We start from the raw sequence: 19,857 nt of genomic DNA, 5'->3' as shown, positions 1-19,857 counted from the left end.
TACGTCAGGTTAGAGAAAATGTAAATAGCAGTTAAAAAAAATCCTAATTGTATTAGTTTTCGTTGATAAAATTATGTATTGACATAAACATCTATTAGCTATAGTCTCGTCGAGGTCACCCGCAATAATTGGCTCTGCCGACGGCATGTCGCAAGTTTGTTGGCCTGCCGGTAAATCATTGCGCAATTTTCATATTCTTTTGTTTTGATATGACTTATTTGTCATCGTAGTAGCTATGATTAACATCTTGTATTTGTCTACTTAAAATTTTCCCAGAAGAAAATACGTGATTCTTCAATTGAAACGACATGATTTACATGTACGGTCACATAAATCATATCTCTTTCTAAGGCATCATACTTGTGGATAGAGGTGGTACACTATTATGATTCGTGAACCTCAAACATATTTCTTTATTGTTGCAGGTTACCTGACACAGGACAACCTCCACTCCTCATCTCTCTAGCAGATAACGCTAAATTGGATTTGAAAAGTCCCGACGAGCTGCTGTTCGTCAACGATTCGGAGCAACATAATGATACGAAAACGTTCATAATAGTAGAAAAAAATGCACTAGATGACCAGAATGACAAAACAAAACACGAAGAAAAAGAATCAACGGAACCACGGCTTGTAGTTAAAGCCATACCCATGCACGAAGTCCGACAAACCGAGGATGCATTTCAGGCTGCTGTCCCAGTTACTGAGGAAAGCTCAGTAGAATCTCAAACAGAAGAGCAAACGGAAGAAAGACAAAACATTCCAGTTAAACCAGAGACCCCACAAGAGGACATACCCTCATTCTCAGAGTGGGCCCAAAAACAATTGGCAGAGGCCGAGAAGAAAGACACAGTACTCAATCAATCGAGTCAACCTAGTCATAGCAATACAAATTTTAGCAATAAAAGTACTAAGTTACGGTCGAAAAACTACGCTTCGCCAGCCTGTGGAGCGAAGATAGTTGCCGTAAACCCGGAAGCCGGTTCGGCCAGCTCTATTCTGTCTCCAAACAGAGACGAATATATGCTCAACACGTGCAACAGTCGCATTTGGTTCGTGGTTGAACTGTGCGAGGCTGTCCAAGCTCAAAAAATCGAAATCGCTAACTTCGAGTTATTTTCGTCCATTCCCAAAGATATTGCTGTGTACTTCAGCGATCGGTTCCCGACGCGAGACTGGGCCAGCGTCGGTCACTTTACCGCCAAAGAAATGAGAGACGTGCAAAGTTTTGATTTGTACCCACACTTGTTCGGAAAATTTATAAAAGTGGAAATGCTTTCGCACCACGGTTCCGAGCATTACTGCCCGATATCACTGTTCAAAGTGTACGGCACGTCGGAGTTTGAAGTTTTGGAAAAAGAGAGCTCTCAACATGCAGCGCTCATAGACGATGACGAAGATGATGACGTGATTGATATCCCCGATGTACCTATTGTAGAAACGGAGCCTTCTAAAAACTTATTTGGCTCCGCGAGAGACGCAGTCATGTCTATAATGAAGAAAGCTGCACAAGCGCTTGTAAAAACTGAAGTTCCTAAAAATGTGTCCTCTGAACATAACGATACTTCGTCTATAGAAAATATGTACAAACGGTGTTGCTCTCCAAGCCATATTATTGTATGTGATAATTGCAGTGAAACTCTTTACAATGAAGTGTATGAACTTATTAGCTGTAGTTCGGACAAATTAGTCAGTTTAGTGCGTCAAGTGTTTCTCAGAGAGACTTTAAAGTGCACAGGTTTATGTCAACCGTATGGTCTAGACTTTAAAAGTACAAAAACTATTGAGTTTAGTGATGAGCGTGTTGCTTACATGAACGCTTTATTTCCGAAAAAGTATTTAGCCGCTTTATGTAATATTTTAGCTATTAAAGAAAAGAAGGTTGTATTAAATACAAGTTTCGAAACTGAACTGAATTCAACCAGTAATATAACTGTAGAAGAATCGCCCCAAAAAGTAAGTAGTGAAACAAATGCAGAACAAGACGTTAAATTGATGCTGGATAAGAATAATGGATCCAGTGAGGATAAAACTACCGAAACTGACCAACAAGAAGAAAAGGCAGTAATAACTGAACAAATAGAAAATATTATTAACTCAGAAGAATTGCCTAAAGAGGGAAACGATAAAATAGACGATAAAAAGGTGGAGCCTGTTCCTGTTTTAGAAGAAAAACTTGTAGAACAGACAGCAGAGGTTATTATTGATACCAATAAACCAGCAGATACGAATTTAGAGGCAGAAAACAAAGATGCAATACTGAAAATTGATGGGAAGAATGGAAAAGTCGAAACCACTACAGAGAAGCCTAAAGAAGTGGCTAATAATGGTGGAGATGAGATGAATGATCAGATTATGATTGATAACGAGAATTTTATGTCGGAGTTGGACCAGATGGCTGTGGACCCAACACCAGTGGCATCCCAAAAAGAGAATCAAGCTCAGACGACTTTCCAAAAGGAATCTGTATTCCTGAGATTGTCGAACAGGGTTAAGGTGTGTATGCTTTTACTAATATCTTTGTTTGTTTGTTTGATCTTTGTTGGTTAAATATTAACTATTTAACTTTACTTAAACTTACTTAACTTTACTTTTTAACTATTTAAATTTAGATAGATTTTCTCCACTTGGTGGTTAGAGAATTTAGTGTCGAAATGGAAAATCGAGAAAATCAATACAAATACACAGTAAAATTAAGTGTTTTCTAACAAAAGTGGCTGGTTAATGCCTGAATAATTTTGAAATATATGATTAATATAAAAAAAGATTAATATTAAAACTCTAATTTTCAGACACTGGAGAGGAACATGTCCCTGTCGGGACAATACCTCGAGGAGCTAAGCAGGCGTTACAAGAAGCAAGTTGAAGAAATGCAGAAGACTTTCGAAAAGACCGTGGCTCAAATGACGGAGGAGCGGCGAAAAAGCAACGAGAGGGAGCAAAAGTACTTAGAGCAAATGGCCACTTTACATGACCAGATGCAAAACATGGCGTCCGCCGTGAAATTACTTCTAGACGAGCGGGACAGCTGGTTTGGCAACATCACATTCTTCAAATTCATCATATTACAAACGTTAATAATAGCCGCGGCATTGTACTACATAAAAACATCACACAAACCCCAACCAGTACTCGTGCCTGTTCCTAAAAAGTCTAGAAAGAAGAATGATAAGTTTAGAAGGAAATCTGTGGAAGGTGTGAGTGGCCACGAGACTCCGTCTGCTAAGAAGCGGCGACCGAGCGAAGAAGCTTTACAAATCGCAAGACAATCCGTGGAGTGTGAAGACGATGACGAGGGTGAATGGAAGGTCGCCAGGAAGAACAGACGAAGGAAAACCTCAATAATACACAGAAATGCCGAAGATAGAAACTGGAGCCGGCAAGACAGCATCGGAAAATTACAAGAGAATCCTATACCGTTGGACGAAGAAGAGTTTTACGCTCCCGTGCCTGAACCAAAGGAGTTTAACGACACTGTAGTTATAAAAAAGGAATTGCCGAAAACCAATGGCTCTTTCTTTAATAACTTGAAAAATAAGACGATGAAAACGAGACGACTGTCGTCACCTGCTTTCCTGAGGACTTTCAGCAGACAAAGTACCAGAAGCACACCGAGTCCAGTTGTGAGGACTTTGGAACCGATTTTCAATGGGAAAGTGGATAAGAAAGCTGCCTCAGAATCACCTACAGGGAGTTTGTGGTCAGAATCAACAGAAATATCCCAAAACGGTAATCCAGACAATGAAAGTGGTGGCAAAAAGAAGAAAAGCCTCAAGAATATATTGAAAAAAGTTTTTTAAGACTTTGCGTATGCATGTGTTAAGCGAATGGCTATTGTAATTTATTTCCTTGCGAATATTATGTATATTTTAAAATTTTAAATTATTGTTTGTAATATTTTTAATTGTTGTTAGACCTCTCTAGGTGCCAATTGTGATATATTAGGGAGCCTAATGTTAGTGTGTGTTGAGTTAGATGCCTGCTTGGCCGTATGGGAGGTGGGCGAGCGAAGACGGATGAGAGTACTAGTCTCGATGAATGGTCGACAAAACAACGGCATTAAATGCATTCATTTTAATGTTTTGTTTCATTTCAAGCTTTTATATTTAATTACAATAGTAATATCTTATACAATGTAAAAAGATCAAATTAAGACCTGACCGGTTCATGCTTGTGCCTTGGAATCAAGCACGCTGATGATGCTGCAGCTAATGAAAGCGTCTAAAGTAGGCGGCGCTTTGAAGCCGCCTTAAGGAAAAGTACTTGGGGATTGGACGCTAATGCCCGTGTTCACCAAAGATTCCCCTAAGCGGCCCTTAGTAAAAATTCATTTTCACCACTGCTTTAGTGTTACCTAACTTAAGTGAGCCTTCAAATTAACTTACTTAAACTTTGTTTTTCACATTATTTTAAAGATTTTGGCTTTTTACAAAACGTCACTTAACTAGGGTGTCATGTTTCCCTGATAGGAAACGCCTACTAGCGTGGTGAAAATGAAGGTAGGTAAGTATCTGGTTTTATGAGACCCCTAGCTTAGGTTATACTAAGTTAGGGGTGAGTTAAGAACCTATTGGTGAAAACGGTCATAAGTGTCTTATGAAAGACTGAATTAATAGTAAGACTGGGAACTCCCGCTCTGGCTCATTTTTGGCGATGCAGCAAGTGTTCTGGGCATCTTTGCACCGGAAACTAATGGATGGGCTATTTATTATACATTTTTTTTGACGACTTTGTAATTTGATCTTTGTTACAATATATAAGATTCCAAGCTTAAATTAACTTATCACAGTTACACACATTATTGAAAATATATAACTAATTATATACAATTTAGTCAGTATTGGTAAGCTATTTACTTTTTTTTTATAAAGTATTTTTAGTCAACATTTCTGAAGCACTTTCTGATAAACACGAAAAATATAACTGAAATCACTTTTCTACAGTTTTTTAAGGCAACGAATACCATTTTGAGTGGTACTTCAGTACACTCGATTCATTTCAAAATTGACATAAAAAAACATTAAAAAAAACGAACAAAGAGTTAGCGTTAAATTTTCCACGAATCAAAAAAGTCCATATTTTACGTTACGCAGACAAACTCTTAATAAATTTCGGGACGTATACGATTTTACTTTGTTCCTCCACTATGACACTATATTGACATTCTGCATAAAATCTTTCAAATCCACAGAGTTCACAGCAACCAATTTGCTTTCGCGCGCCGCCGCGTTCAATCTCTTCACAGCATCCTCTAAAGCGTCCATCTTGTAAACGTTCTTGCCATTCGTGGCTATTAGAATCTCGTTCACATCTTCGGTTAGTGTCGCAGTCATTATATGCTTGAAATGTGGTTTCATCATTTTTATTATCGAAGAATGCAGTGCTTCGTTGCGACATACGAGATTCACGATGAAGTGGCCTGAAATATATATATAAAAAATATATATGTGTAAAGTCAGCATTATTAGCGGGGAGTTCCGACAGAAACTGTAGGAGGCTTCATGGGAATTCTATTCCGTAAAGTTCCTGAACTCTTTCGGATACCTACATTAGGGTGTCCCAAAAAAATCAAAGTTGTTTTTTTATAACGCATACCCTCTAATTTTGTTCGAATGATGTCAAAACTACCGTATATAAAATTTCATCTCCTTAGAACCACGGCAACCCGTGCCGACTTACATCGGGAAATGTGGGTACTTGTTTACTAGGCGCGCGGCAGCGAGCGTACCGACATTCATGTGATTACTTGGTTGTTTTATGAGTGAACGCATTGTTTTCTTTCAACCAAGATGTCGGTGGAGTTACGCAGTTCAAAAAAGGATATTTCCTTAATAGGGAACGTAAAACATCAAATTACTGGTTCAAAACTTCCCTCAAATGGACAAATACTCGCAGTTCTATTCTACAATATTCGTGAAGTGAATTTAAGTGTAAATGAAAGTGCAAATCTAGCTTTTCGTGAGTGCATTATTTATTGGGAAAAGGCACGTATTCCAACTAAATCTTTTCCTAACGCGTTAAGAAATTAGTTAATTTATACCAAGTTTGGAGCGATTTACAAAAAAATTCTAAAAAGACGCAAAATGTGTTTCAGCAGCGTCGACAAGATTTTGTTACGAACTTAGACAACTTATTTGATATTGCACATGCCGATGCGCTTCAATTAATTAAGATTGACAAATATAGGATTACTTCTTACAGCGACAGAGAGAGCCAGGTCGGCCTGGTCACTTAGCTGGAGTAGACAAAAAACTGGCCGAAAAAGAAAAAAGGCGTGAGTTAGGAGCATTGAAGAGCAAAAACGGCGTGCTAAACACTTTTCCTTCAACTTCATCTCATGTTCCTCAAGAAGAATGAATGCTCTTTTAGACTGGAATCTTGAAGACAAAGTGCAGATGCTGTGCTGTGATACTACTGCTTCAAACACAGGTTGCATTATTGCGCCTGTATGCTCCTGGAACAGAAATTAGACAGGGAAATGCTTATATTTGCCATGTCGCCATCATGTATACGAATTAGTATTGAAAGGCGTATTCGAAACTAAAATCAACCAAATTACGACGAGCCCTGACATCCAATTGTTCAAAAAATTCCAAGAAAACTGGAAAAACATAAACTCTGAGAAAATAGAGAGTCATAAAGAAAAGCTTTCTTGTCTGAGTGATGCAAATATTAATGAACTGCTAGAGTTTTACCGGAGTGAGTTAACTAAAGATATTGTTAGAGACGACTATCGCGAATTAATAGAGCTTTCAATAAAGTTTCTTGGCGGTGATACATAAAAATAAATTTAAGATACGGCCTCCAGGCGCCATGCCCCAAGCTAGGTGGATGGCAAGAGCTATTTACTCTCTAAAAATATTATTTCTAAGCACGCAATTCAGAATCGCAAAGAAGGAAAAGGAAGCCCTGCTTGACGTCTGCCTATTCATCGTCACATCTTACGTCAAACCCTGGCTGCAATGTATTTTGGCAGTGAATGCTCCTTACCAGGACCTGCTTTTTAAAAGCCATGAAGGCTTCCGAGGCAATTGACAAAAGTATCTCAAAGGCAGCTTTACAGAAGTTCTGTCAGCACTTGTGGTATTTGACCGACGAGGTGTCTAACTAGTCTCTCTTTGATGATAGTGTAGACCAAGAGACTAATCTAGGTTACTAACTTGTCCAAAACGATTCCATCAGCTCATGGGAAACGGTACATGCCATCAAAAGAAGAACTCTGTGGCCCACTCTATGAAAAAATCTCGAAGACTTCGTTTCGGCCAAAAGCAAATCTTTGTTCACTCGGCTGAAACTTGACGACAGCTTTCTGAACGAGTCTCCTTCTTTGTGGTCAAATAATGCTTCATTTCATCAAGCTAAAATGAAGGTACAGAATTTAAGAGCAGTAAACGATACCGCCGAAAGAGCAGTCGAGTTGATGGAAGACTTTCATGGCTTGATCACTGTCGAAGAGGAACAGAAACAATTTTTATTACGTTGCGTACAAGAACACAGGCAGATATATCCAGACTGTAAAAAGCAAACTCTGAAAAGGAAATATGAAAAATAAAGCCCTTATTACTATTTACTGATGTTACTATGTTTTATTTATTGAATTGAAATTAAGTTCTTAAATCTTTATCTTCCCTATTTCTCCATACTAGCTTTCAGATTAAAACTTTGAAGCTAAGTCGGCACGGGTTACTATTATCAGATTGCAATAATATTTCATATTTAAGACTTATGGGTCAAATCGAAAAAAAATTGAGGGTATGCGTACCCAAATTCCCAAAAAAAAAAATCGCCCTTATAGCCTGGGACACCCTAACCTACATACATACATATATATAATTACGTCTATATCCCTCATGGGGTAGACAGAGCCAACATCTGGAAAAGACTGATAGGCCACGTTCAACTGTTTGGCTTGATGATAGAATTGAAATTTACATAGTGACAGGTTGCATGCCCATCGCCTAAAAGAAGAATCCCAATTTTATAAGCCTACCCCTTAGTCGCTTTTTACGACATCCATGGGAAAGAGATGGAGTGGTCCTATTCTTTTTTTAACTGGGCACTCGGCACTAAGGCTGAACGTGGCCTATCACACTTTTCAAGACTATTGCCCCTGTCTAACCGTTCCTACTATATATATATGTACGTTACTCATGGAAACTTCTAACTTCAATAAAGAAAAATGTTTACCATCATCACGTAATTATATATGTGTATGTTACTCATGGAAACTTCTAACCTCAATAAAAAGAAATGTTTACCGTCGTCCGTGAGTATAGTTCTGACGTCCTCCAACACATCGTTATCCAGGAACTGTTTGGGCGGACACGACAGGCCCAGGGTGGAGTCCTTGCTGTCCATGTCGAACATCACAGACTCGTACTTGTGTCCTGGAAATGATGCACAAATGTATTAAATACTATCTACATTTAAATTTATCTATAATATAAAAATGAATCGCTAAATGGGTTGGTAAGCGCATAACTCAAGAACACCTGGACCAATTTGGCCAATTCTTTTTTTTTAATATTCGTCGAAGCTCAAGGATGGTTTTTACGGCGAAAAAATACCAAATAATTGTCTGAAAAACCTTAAAAACAGTCATTTTCTCTATCCCATACAAACGTTTTCTAACTAATACGTACAGTCAATTTGAGCTTTATTGCTAATGTTTAAAGTTCACTGTTGTCTAAGCAATGTAGGTCTAATAGATAGGAACAAAAAACTGTCATATTACAAATCTTTTTGACAGAACGAAGTCTGTCGGGTCCGCTAGTACTACATTTAAATTTATATAAAAGAAGAAAGTGAATGAGAAACGGAGTGGTCTTTGTGGCGACATCTTTACGCCACTCGTCACAACATCCAATCAAACAACTACTGTCAATCATTGCGAATAAATTGACTCGCGCTCAACCAATAGCAGCGAAGAATCTAAATCGCGATTAACAAAGATTTCTTGGATTGGAGCATAAATACAACTTCCGACACAACATCGTCTGTCGCGCGGTTCCCCAGGTATCACACCAGCCTGGCGGAAGATCTTCCCTTTGTGGCGGTCGAGCCGAATCATCGCTCCCGCTACATCATTAAGGATCGTGGAAATTGGAAATCCATAGCCTATGCCTACCCCAATGGGGAAAAGGCGTGATGGTTTGTATGTAAGTATTTTCATAAAAGGCGACTAAGGGAAAACACATTCCCCTAGTGTTTGTTGATTCCACTTTTAATATGGTTACTGTCTACGCAGTGTTTGCGTACGCACAGAGAACATTTCAACAATATAAACCAGCTCTATACAGTTCACATCTATACTAATATTATAAAGCTGAAGAGTTTGCTTGTTTGTTTGAACGCGCTAGTCTCAGGAACGGAAGTCTCGAACTAGTAGGTACGAATTGAAAAATTTCGTGTTGAATAGACCATTTATCGCGGAAGGCTTTAGGCTATATAACATCACGCTGCAACTATAAGAAGCGAAGAAATAATAGAATATGTGAAAAAAAACGGGGAAAATCATTCACCCTTCAGGGCTTCAGTGATGCCATGATGAAAAAACTATTCCACGCGGACGGAGTCGCGGGCACAGCTAGTATTTTATATAATAAGACCCCAACAGAGATTAGTGGAGAGAAGAACTGGACCCCGGGCTCCTCATGATGTCTTAAATTACATCCCCCTGTTATAGCGAATGGAATCAATACCAAAAGAAATCTAAATAAATATATACAGGACAGATTACACAGACTGAGTTAGCCTCGAAGTAAGTTCGAGACTTGTGTTACGAGATACTAACTCAACGAAACTACCATTTCATAATAAACACTTCTATAGATAAACATCCAAGACCCAGGCCAATCAGAGGAAGTTTCATTTCTCATCATGTCCTGGCCGGAATTCGAACCCGGGACCTCCGGTGTCACAGCCACAAACAAAGGCCACCTCACCATTTCTAGCTTCGTCCCTCAAGAAATCCAGGCCATCCTTGATCTGCACCATCAGCCTGTCATCCACCTTCAGCTCGAAGTGGTCTCTGGCCACGTCCAACATAACTGGATCTATATCTACGGCTGTCACCTGGAATTGAGGATATGATGAAGAGTAAAGTAAAGTAGTAAGTAAGTATTATAATTTAAGGAGTGAGAAGACCTAGACGAACGTATCTTGATCAAATTAAGGACGTCCTGGTAAAGGGTCAGGTCAAAAGTACCCGAAACCGCCGAGCTTGCATGAAGCGAGTTATGAATGTGGATAAAGCGAAGGAAATATGCAGAGATCGTGGCAAGTGGAAAGAGGTAGTCTCTATCGTATGTATGTATGAAGAGTAAACAATTGTTCCTTGTGGTTCCTGGCGCTTCAGAAAATGGAGTATCTCATTCCCATGGATGTCGTAAAGGCGACTACTCCAGGCATAAAACCTAGCCCCACTCTCTAGATCTCCCCTTTGGTAGCGAGTCTGCCACATACATATAGTCACGTCTATATCCCTTGCGGGGTAGACAGAGCGAACAGTCATGAAAGGACTGATAGGCCACGTTCAGCTGTTTGTCTTAACGATAGAATTGAGATTCAAAAAGTGACAGGTTGCTAGCCATCGCCTCACCTAAAACAAAAATCCCAAATTGACAAGCCTATCCCTTAATCACCTTCTGCGACATCCACGGGAACGAGACGGGAGTAATCCCATTCGTTTTATTTTTTAATTATTTTTTCGTACATAACAAGTTTCATTGGCATCATAACACATGAAAACATTAAAAAGAAAGAAAATGTGCACCTTGAGATCAGCATAGCAGAGCCTCAGGAACATGGCGAGCCCGCCGCCGCCGAGCCCGATGAGCGCTGCGCGCGCGCCGCCCCCACCCCCCGCGCCCCGCGACATTTGCACGCCCACGCACATAAACGCCTGGTACAGCGACATGATTCCGAAGTCCACCGCGAGGCGGGACTTGTTCTTGTGCGTCACTGTTACATACGCACATATGGTCACGTCTATATCCATTGCGGGGTAGACAGAGCCAACATAGTCTTGTGAAGACTGATAGACCACGTTCAGCTGTTTGACTTAATGAAAGAATTGTGATTCAAATAGTGACAGGTTGCTAGCGTCCATCGCCTAAAAGATGGATTCCAAGTTTATAAGCCTATCCCTTAGTCGCCTTCTACGACGTCTGTGGGAATGAGACGGAGTGGTAAAAAAGAGTCATATTTTTTTTTTAAATAGTATTGAGACCAATAAGTATCTTGTGTTCCTCAATTGTAATTCCCAATGTAAAGACACATACATACACATGGTCACGTCTATATCCCTTACGGGGTAGACAGAGCCAACAGTCTTAAAAAGACTGAATGGCCACGTTCAGCTATTTGGCTTAATGATAGAAATGAGATTAAAATAGTGACAGGTTGCTAGCCAATCGCCTAAAAAAGAATCCCAAGTTTGTAAACCTATCCCTTAGTCAAGTGTAAAATGATGGATGACGTACGTATGTATGTATAACTATTTTAGGACAAAGTTAAAAACTACATCTAGGACTCACCAGGTTTTAGCCTAGCCTCAGATTGAACCAGGAACTGGTTCTCAAGGAAAACGAGCCTGCGATAAATTTCACCCTCCACATCGACGTCTTCGACCACGAAATTGCCAGAAAGCGCTGACGTACCCTCGTGAACCTTCACGCGACGGCCCAATTCGTTCCCTAGCGACACGAAGGGTATCTGAAATAGATCAGATACTTAGTGCATTTTTGACATGGTGTGGTTGTTAATGAGGGACGTCCTGGTGAAGGGTCAGGTCAAAAGTACCCGAAACCGCCGAGCTTGCGTGAAGAGAGTTAGGAATGTGGATGAAGCGAAGGAAGTATGCAGAGATCGTGACAAGTGGAAAGAGGTAGTCTCTGCCTACCCCTCCTATGTATGTGTTGTTGATAAAATTTGTACAGTGTGTACATATCTTATTTTATATACATACATTACATACATAAAATCACGCCTCTTTCCCGGAGGGGTAGGCATAGACTACCTCTTTCCACTTGCCACGATCTCTGCATACTTACATACAGACGTGATTATATATATTATGTAGGTATGTACAAATAATGAACTGAAAAAAAAACTATTTTATGACCCGAACTCTGGTTGACTTTCTAAAGCCTTTGAAATGATAATGTCATCTGCAATCATCAGCTTCTGCATCAGTCACGTCTCGAAGACTGAAAATCCACTTTCAACTGCATGGCTGGCACTTCATTTTATAAACATACATATGGTCACGTCTATATCCCTTGCGGGGCAGACAGAGCCAACAGTCTTGAAAAGACTGAATGGCCACATTCAGCTATTTGGCTTAATGATAGAATTGAGATTCAAATGTGACAGGTTGCTATTAGCCCATCGCCGAAAAAAGAATCCCAAGTTTGTAAGCCTATCCCTTAGTCGCGTTTTACGACATCCATGGGAAAGAGATGGAGCGGTCCTATTCTTCTTTGTATTGGTGCCGGGAACCACACGGCACACATTTTATAAACCCTAGAATTATGATAAAGAAAAAAAAAAAAAACTCACTTGTCCCACAAATCCGTACGGTGTCAGCATCTTCGCCGACTGGGCCAACTCTTCCTTGACCTCGTCGAGGGAGTCGAAATGGTTGCCCCTGCGCAACGCGGCCACCACCAATCGGCCGAACCGCGCGGTGTGCCGCAAGTGGCGGCGGCCGGCAGGCGATCCGAACAGCCACTCCGATTCCCTGGTGACCGAAAGCCAGTGGCATAACTACAGGGTGGCAAGTCGGCAAAATGCCACGGGCCCCCAGCCGGAAGGGGCCCCCGGTCAGAGGAGAATCCCAACTCCCAACATTTCTTATTTATCATACATGTTTAGTTAAAAAAAGTTTTAGTCTTTGATTTATTTTTGTTACCTACTCGGTTTCCTACACAAGTAAAAAAAATATTAAAAATTCAAAGCTTTTGTAAAAAAAGGGTTGTAACCCAGTTTTAGAACGTACCTATCCGATGAATTTGCCACGGGCCACGAATGGTATAGTTACGCCACTGCCGAAAGCTTCCATTTTTGAATCTTGACGTTGGACATTTCACTCACGCCCGATTTTTTTATATCGGTCGTACCTAAATGTACAATGATACCAGAAATAAAAAAAAATATAGGACCACTCCGTCTCATTCACATGGATGTCGTATAAGGCGATTAAGGGATAGGCTTATAAACTTGATTCTTCTTTTGCGATCTTCTAGGCGATGGGCTAGCTACCTGCCACTATTTGAATCTTGATTCTATCATTAAGCCAAATAGCTGAACGTGGCCTATCAGTCTTTAAAAGACTGTTGGCTCTGTCTACCCCACAAGGTATATAGACGTGATTTTATATGTATATAAAAAAAACATCATTCATGTTTTTTAATGTAGTCAATGTGTCCATGATTTAGATTTGAGAGATCTTTGTAAATTTACGTGTCACGGAGGAAAAAAATAGGAAGTGCCTTAAAAAAAAGAGGGATTCCAATAAAGCATGTTGTAAATATTTATTTATATAGAAAACATGTTGAAATAATCAATATGTTTACATCGTAAGAACTGCGACAGGCAACTCGGCTTATTAAAAATAGACGCGTTCATTTGGGCGCACCTTTACATTAATAACTGTCCCTTAAAAAAAAAACTAATTCCCGCGCAAAAACAGATGCAAAACAAACAAGTCTGATGCTATCAACACGGACGAAAATAATTCGCGCCCCGAAATATCCTGTTTACGAGATAAGGCGGGAACAACTAATTTATTTTTAGCAACTGCACATTCGCAGCAAAAATGACTCAGTTTGAGTGGTTTGCGAAAGCTATAAAAAAAAATGGCCTTGTGGTTCCCGGCACCAATAAAAAAAAGAATAGGACCACTTCGTCTCATACTTTCAATAGTAATCATAATTTAAATATCTATCATATTTCTAGCGTAATCCCCATTGCGTCTTCTGAGGAAGGGAGTTCGAGTCCCTACTCGAAGCGAACTCCACCCTAGGAGTTCGCTTGCATACTAAGTGGATAAATAATTACACAAAGTAAAAGAGCAGTCTGACCTTCTTGACCTAAAAATCACGAAACCACTTGCACCTGACCTCTGTGGCCAAATTAACAAGGTAACCTAACATTGGATGTTTTTTTAGTACTAGTAGCTTTTGAGTTCGTTTTTAATAAAAAAAAAATTACAGAAATCCTTGTCTTCGTCTGAAAGTTAACTAAGGCATCCCGACTCTTAATGGAAAAATAAGAATAAAACTATACAGGCCAACCTGTTACCTTTTTAATTTTATCAGCTTTAAGAAGAATAATAAGAAGTTAGAGTAAAAAAGTATGTGCCTAAATAAATAAATTCTCTCAACTTAATACATGCATGACTCACATGTATTATTACAAAACTTCAAATGTTTCGCTTCATATTTCTTCGAAATAAACATGCTTAAGTTAGGCTGGTGTTTAAAAAAACATCTTGTAGTTGAAAAAATTGTTTGCAAATAAGTATTATGTCTGCTAAAAGTCAATAATTAATTAGCTCCACTCACATCGCTCACATTATTATTTAATACTAATACCTACCAGTACCAGTTTTACTTTTCACCAAACGTAGGTATTTTCCACAGTTTTTAATTTAACTTCGATAAATGTTATACGTTCAAAAGTAAACTATATTTCAAAAAACACTGAAATACATTTTTTTTACTAAATCACCAACGCTTCACGGACGAGGTAAAAAAAAAACAAATTTGACTCTATTTTATTAGAAATTTGACTGACCAGTTGTACAACTTCTCGCAAAATGCGCTTGTTATTCGGATACAGGACTCTGCATCGGGTAGACATCACGCGTCACATCTCACGCCCAAAAGCATAAAACTGTTTTCGTAGGATGTTATTACAGAAAACCCACCCACATTATGTTCTTGACGACCTTATCAAGGTTGCAGAATTCCTTCTCTGCCGTGGGAATCCCAACTTATATTTTAAATGCGAAAGTATGTAACTTGTGGCGTGCCGTGTGGTTCCCGGCACCAATACAAAAAATAATAGGACCAGTCCATCTCTTTCCCATGGATGTCGTAAAAGGCGACTAAGGGATAAGTTTATAAACTTGGGATTCTTTTTTTTGCTAGCTACCTGTTACTATTTGCATCTCAATTCTATCATTGAGCTTAACAGCCGAACGAGGCCTATGAGTATTTTCAAGACTGTTGACTCTGTCTACCTCGCTAGTGATATATATATAGACGTAATTATATGTATGTATGTAAATTAAATTCAATATATACCTACGGGACAAATAACACAGATTGAGTCAGCCTCGAAGTAAGTTCGAAACTTGTGTTACGAGATACTAACTCAACAATACCAGTATTTTATAATAATAATAAATATTTATATACCAAGACCCAGGCCAATCAAAAAAAGGTTCCGTTTCTCATCATAACCCTGGCCGGGATTCGAATCCTACTAATCACTGCGTCACAGACAAGCTCACTACCTCAGTCCCACAGAGACCGTCAAAATACTATTAGAAATTCTCACTGAAGAGAAGTACTAGGCAAAAGCTAGTGACAATAATGACAATACCTCACCTGCCTTGTGGAACAATGAAGACTGCATATTTGTTGTCGCCCTGCTGCATCTTCTGATCGACTACGTACAGTGTGTAGCGGGGACTCTTCTCACCCGGCCGGAACAGATCAAAGGATACCTATAACATACATACATATAATCACGTCTATATCCCTTGCGGGGTAGACAGAGCGTACAGTCTTGTAAAGACTACATAGGCCACATTCAGGTGTTTGGCTTTAAGATAGGATTGAGATTCAAATAGTGGAATACCTACAAATTGTTCAAATTTTACATACATACATAAAATCACACGCCTTTATCCCGGAGGAGTAGGCAGAGATTATATCTTTCCACTTGCCACGATCTCTGCATACTACCTTCGCTTCATCCACATTCATAACTCTTTTAATGCAAGCTCGTCGATTTTAATGCAAATTTATTTATTTTCATATAATCATGTCTATATCCCTTGCGAGGTAGACAGGTCCAACAGTCTTTTAAAGACTGATAGGCCACGTTCAGCTGTTTGGCTTTAAGATAGGATTGAGATTCAAATAGTGACAGGTTGCTAGCCTTTCGCCTAAAAGAAGAATCTCAAATTTATAAGCCTATCCTTTTATGACATCCGTGGAAAAGAGATGGAGTGGTCCTATTCTTTTTCTACGAGTGCCGGGAACCACACGGCGCTTATTTATTTATCATTTTTTTATCATTTTTACACTATCATTAATACATTACAGATTAGTCCAATGCGATCTTAAATTTGGTAACTCAAAATAGTGTTATATGTGTAAAGTGCCGTGTGGTTCCTGGCATGAACATAAAAAAAATAGGACCACTCCATCTCTATCACATGGATATCGTAAAAGCGACTAAGGGATAAGCTTATGAACTTGGAATTCTTCTTATTGGTGATAGGCTAGCAACCTGTCAGTCTTTGAGTCTCAATTCAGTCATAAAGCTGAAGGTGTTCTTTCAATATTTTCAAGGCTGTTGGCTTGACTGTTTATATATACATGATTATATTAACTCTATTTATGTATGTATGTACACTGCCTTGAAATCCAAGTGTTAGATTCTGTTCCTGCTCAAAGCTCATAAATCATAGTTCTCCTATTAATTTTTTTTATTGGTCCCGGAACCACGGAACCACGCCCCAATTAATCAATTAGTTAGTCATATGTTTTTACTTCAAATACACAATAAGGTATGTTATCAGTTTCAACTAAGGCTTAATACCTCATCATCATCAGCCAGGGTACTCCGAGCAAGGCTGCTGGTTACAAAAGCCGCATCCTGAGAAGACTTTACATACTCGGTGACCTCTTCAAATTTACTCAACCGTACCATCTTGTCTCCCGCCATGCATACTTCAAGAATCTAAAATTGTTATGATTGGGTAGGTTACATCAATCTATACTATAACTAGCTGATGACAGCGACTTCGTTCACAGACAATCTTTATACATTTAAGCTGGCTGTATTGCCCCCTTAGAGAGGTGGGGGGGAGGAATTATTTAATACTTGTTTTTAAATTGAACCAAACCTAACACATCAGAGAAAACTGCATTCAAATACGAGCAACAGCTTTTTATACTAATGGCAACAGGCATGATGTTTTAATATGATATAGACATAATTATCACTGATTTAATCAATCAATGATTACAAGAAATTGAATGTCACTTACTAATTGGGGCATTTGTTTAAACTTTGTGGCGACAACAACAAACACTGGCAGAGTCGGTCCATCACTGTTCTCAGCATTTTTCTCCTCCGCCTCGTGACATCTTACTACTCTTAACATCCATGACTTATCACAAAAAGTCGCCAATAATTTATTCAATATATGACTCTGCAATAACGTCACACAGACATAGCGGCCAGCAAGTTTCAGCACCCTCTTTATTTCTGAGAAATATTTATCAATTCTTCTTTGAGTTTCCTCGCCATCATCAGGCATGAGCGCATCTAAAGTACCTTTATCTAGTACCACGTTAAACTCTTCATTTTCAAAAGTCATATTCATAGCATCCATGCATAGAAACTTCATAGCGCTTCTCTTAGCGTTTATATTATTCATTTGCCTTATCACAACTTCAGAAACGTCGATATTTGTAATATTATGATACCCGACATCATATAAATCCGCACTAAGGCTTGAATTACCACATCCAGTGATAAGTACAGCATCTTTGGGTTTTATGTACTTGTGAAGATGAGAAGATAGTTCTAAATACTCCCCGTACCTGTAATAATGTTAAAATGATGTATAAATTAATAAAAAACAATTTTATTAAACTTTATTTCGCAAATGGTGAGTGGGTACCATTCAAACGCTCTATTTCCACGTTTCTTGAAAAATTTATTCCAGTAATCTTTTTCACTGAATTCTTTATGGCTCTTAGGTAAGAGATTCATATTTTTATTTATTTATTAAATTGATAGAAAAATTAGATTTAGATTAACGAGGTACTTTGGCTAAAAATCTCAACAAAAAAAAACAGTCGTACATCGTACATATGACGATATGTCGATATGACATGACACTAGTGTTGTAGGATGGCACCTGAGATCGATAAATCAAAGAATCTATTTTTGAAAATGGAGTTTTCAATTGGTCGATCCAGGGAATCTATATTTCACTCTTAAAAATCGACATTCGATTTATTTTTGTTTTAGTAATAACCATAAAATTATGTACAATTACTTAGTTGAATGTATCCGTAATATCACACTGTTGCTGATAAAAGGGTTAATTACACAAATATTTTATTGTAGAGGTATGGTAATGCAAATTAAATGGTAATTTGTATGTTATCTACCTACCTTGTCTTGCATAAAAAATATTTTTATCTACATTTTATTAATACAAACTTACCAATGAAAACAAATCGTTTTTTTAAAAAATCGATCGTTTAGTCCCCCGGTTTTTATGTGAATGATACATTCGCTCACAATTCGGACCAAATTAAACATCGATGTTTTTCGGAAAGAATCGCCATCTATAGTGTTGCCAATTGATTGTCAACTGTCGGTCGTCAGTCAATTGATACACTATCGAAAGTTAAGTAAAGCAATAGTATCGATTGTAACGAAACTATAACATATATAACTGACGATTGCAATTAGCAATCTATAGAATCGATTAAATCGATAGTATTGTAGTCATCGATACTATTGTGCCAAACTGAGCTGTTGATAGTAATAATCACAGAAATTTATACGATAGACCTGTCGGTATGATGAAAACCCTTTTTTTAATTTTTTTGGCCTCAGATGAATCAGCGAAAAATGTACATACATACATACATAAAATCACGCCTCTTTCCCGGAGGGGTAGGCAGAGACTACCTCTTTCCACTTGCCACGATCTCTGCATACTTCTTTCGCTTCGTCCACATTCATAACTCTCTTCATACAAGCTCGGCGGTTTCGGGTACTTTTGACCTGACCCTTTACCAGGACGTCCTTAATTTGATCAAGATACGTTCGTCTAGGTCTTCCCACTCCGACCTTTCCCTCCACACTCTCCTTGTATATCTGCTTAGTCAACCTGCTTTCATTCATCCTCTCCACATGACCGAACCATCTTAACATACCCTTTTCTATTCCTGTAACTACATCTTCTTTCACATCACAACATTCCCTTATCACGCTGTTCCTTATCCTGTCACTCAATTTCACACCCATCATACTCCTTAACGCTCTCATTTCCACTGCATTTATTCTGCTTTCATGCTTCTTTTGCCATACCCAACTTTCACTCCCATACATTAATGTCGGGACCAACACGCCCCTGTGCACAGCCAGTCGAGCCTTTTTGGATAGTTTCTGACTGCTCATAAAGGCATGCAAAGCTCCATTCACCATGTTCCCCGCGTTCACTCTCCTTTCAATATCACTATCATACTTGCCATCTGATGTAAACTTTGATCCTAGATATACAAACTCTTTCACTTGCTCCACTTTTTCTCCTCCAATCAAAATATTACATGCTGTCATTTCTTTCTCCATTTCAAAAACCAGTGTTTTAGTTTTACTTACGTTCACTTTCATTCCTTTCTCTTTTAAAGCTTCATGCATACAGTTTACCATCTCCTGTAACTCCTCCGCTGATGACGCCAGTATAACCTGATCGTCGGCATAGAGCAGACATTTGACGAGTAACTCATTCATCCTTAATCCACTTTTAGACTCTTTCAAATCTGTCAAACAGCTATCCATAAATAGGTTGAACAGCCACGGTGACGCAAC

The 19,857-nt window shown here is 38.8% G+C and overlaps 2 protein-coding genes across 6 annotated transcripts in view; one reads left to right on the top strand and one right to left on the bottom strand.

Annotated features, from left to right (window-relative positions):
- The window catches only part of LOC106136859 (SUN domain-containing ossification factor), a 69,747-nt gene extending 65,669 nt beyond the window's left edge, over positions 1-4,078 (top strand). For all 5 annotated transcript variants that reach the window (XM_060947268.1, XM_060947285.1, XM_013337519.2 and 2 more), the window contains 2 exons: positions 426-2,496; positions 2,793-4,078. In XM_060947268.1, the coding sequence (XP_060803251.1) occupies positions 426-2,496; positions 2,793-3,800 (3,079 nt within the window). In that variant the 3' untranslated portion in view covers positions 3,801-4,078. The remainder of the gene's footprint in view (positions 1-425; positions 2,497-2,792) is intronic.
- LOC106136860 (eEF1A lysine and N-terminal methyltransferase homolog) lies at positions 4,060-18,127 on the bottom strand. The gene is made up of 10 exons (XM_060947298.1): positions 17,930-18,127; positions 17,291-17,849; positions 16,840-16,980; positions 15,618-15,736; positions 12,562-12,742; positions 11,538-11,715; positions 10,775-10,962; positions 9,945-10,074; positions 8,259-8,387; positions 4,060-5,419 (listed from the first exon to the last, which is right to left on the bottom strand). Exons 1-10 carry the CDS (start codon positions 18,019-18,021, stop codon positions 5,145-5,147), a joined length of 1,992 nt encoding a protein of 663 aa, XP_060803281.1. The 5' UTR covers positions 18,022-18,127; the 3' UTR covers positions 4,060-5,144.
- Between the last annotated feature and the right edge of the window lie 1,730 nt (positions 18,128-19,857).

The sequence above is a fragment of the Amyelois transitella genome, chromosome 2 (assembly GCF_032362555.1).
Source record: "Amyelois transitella isolate CPQ chromosome 2, ilAmyTran1.1, whole genome shotgun sequence".
NCBI classification, from domain to species: Eukaryota; Metazoa; Arthropoda; class Insecta; order Lepidoptera; family Pyralidae; genus Amyelois; species Amyelois transitella.
The sequence above is the reverse complement of the archived record's forward strand: the minus strand, read 5'-3'. Positions and strand labels throughout refer to the sequence as shown.

What these genes read in the sequence shown, in the direction of transcription:
- LOC106136860 (XM_060947298.1), bottom strand. Translation starts at nt 18,021, where the DNA reads ATGAATCTCTTACCTAAGAGCCATAAAGAATTCAGTGAAAAAGATTAC. An exon ending in TTAAACAAATGCCCCAATTA is followed by an intron (nt 16,981 to 17,290) that starts GTAAGTGACATT and finishes TAACAATTTTAG; the next exon opens with ATTCTTGAAGTATGCATGGC. An exon ending in AACTATACTCACGGACGACG is followed by an intron (nt 5,420 to 8,258) that starts GTAAACATTTCT and finishes TATATATTTCAG; the next exon opens with GCCACTTCATCGTGAATCTC.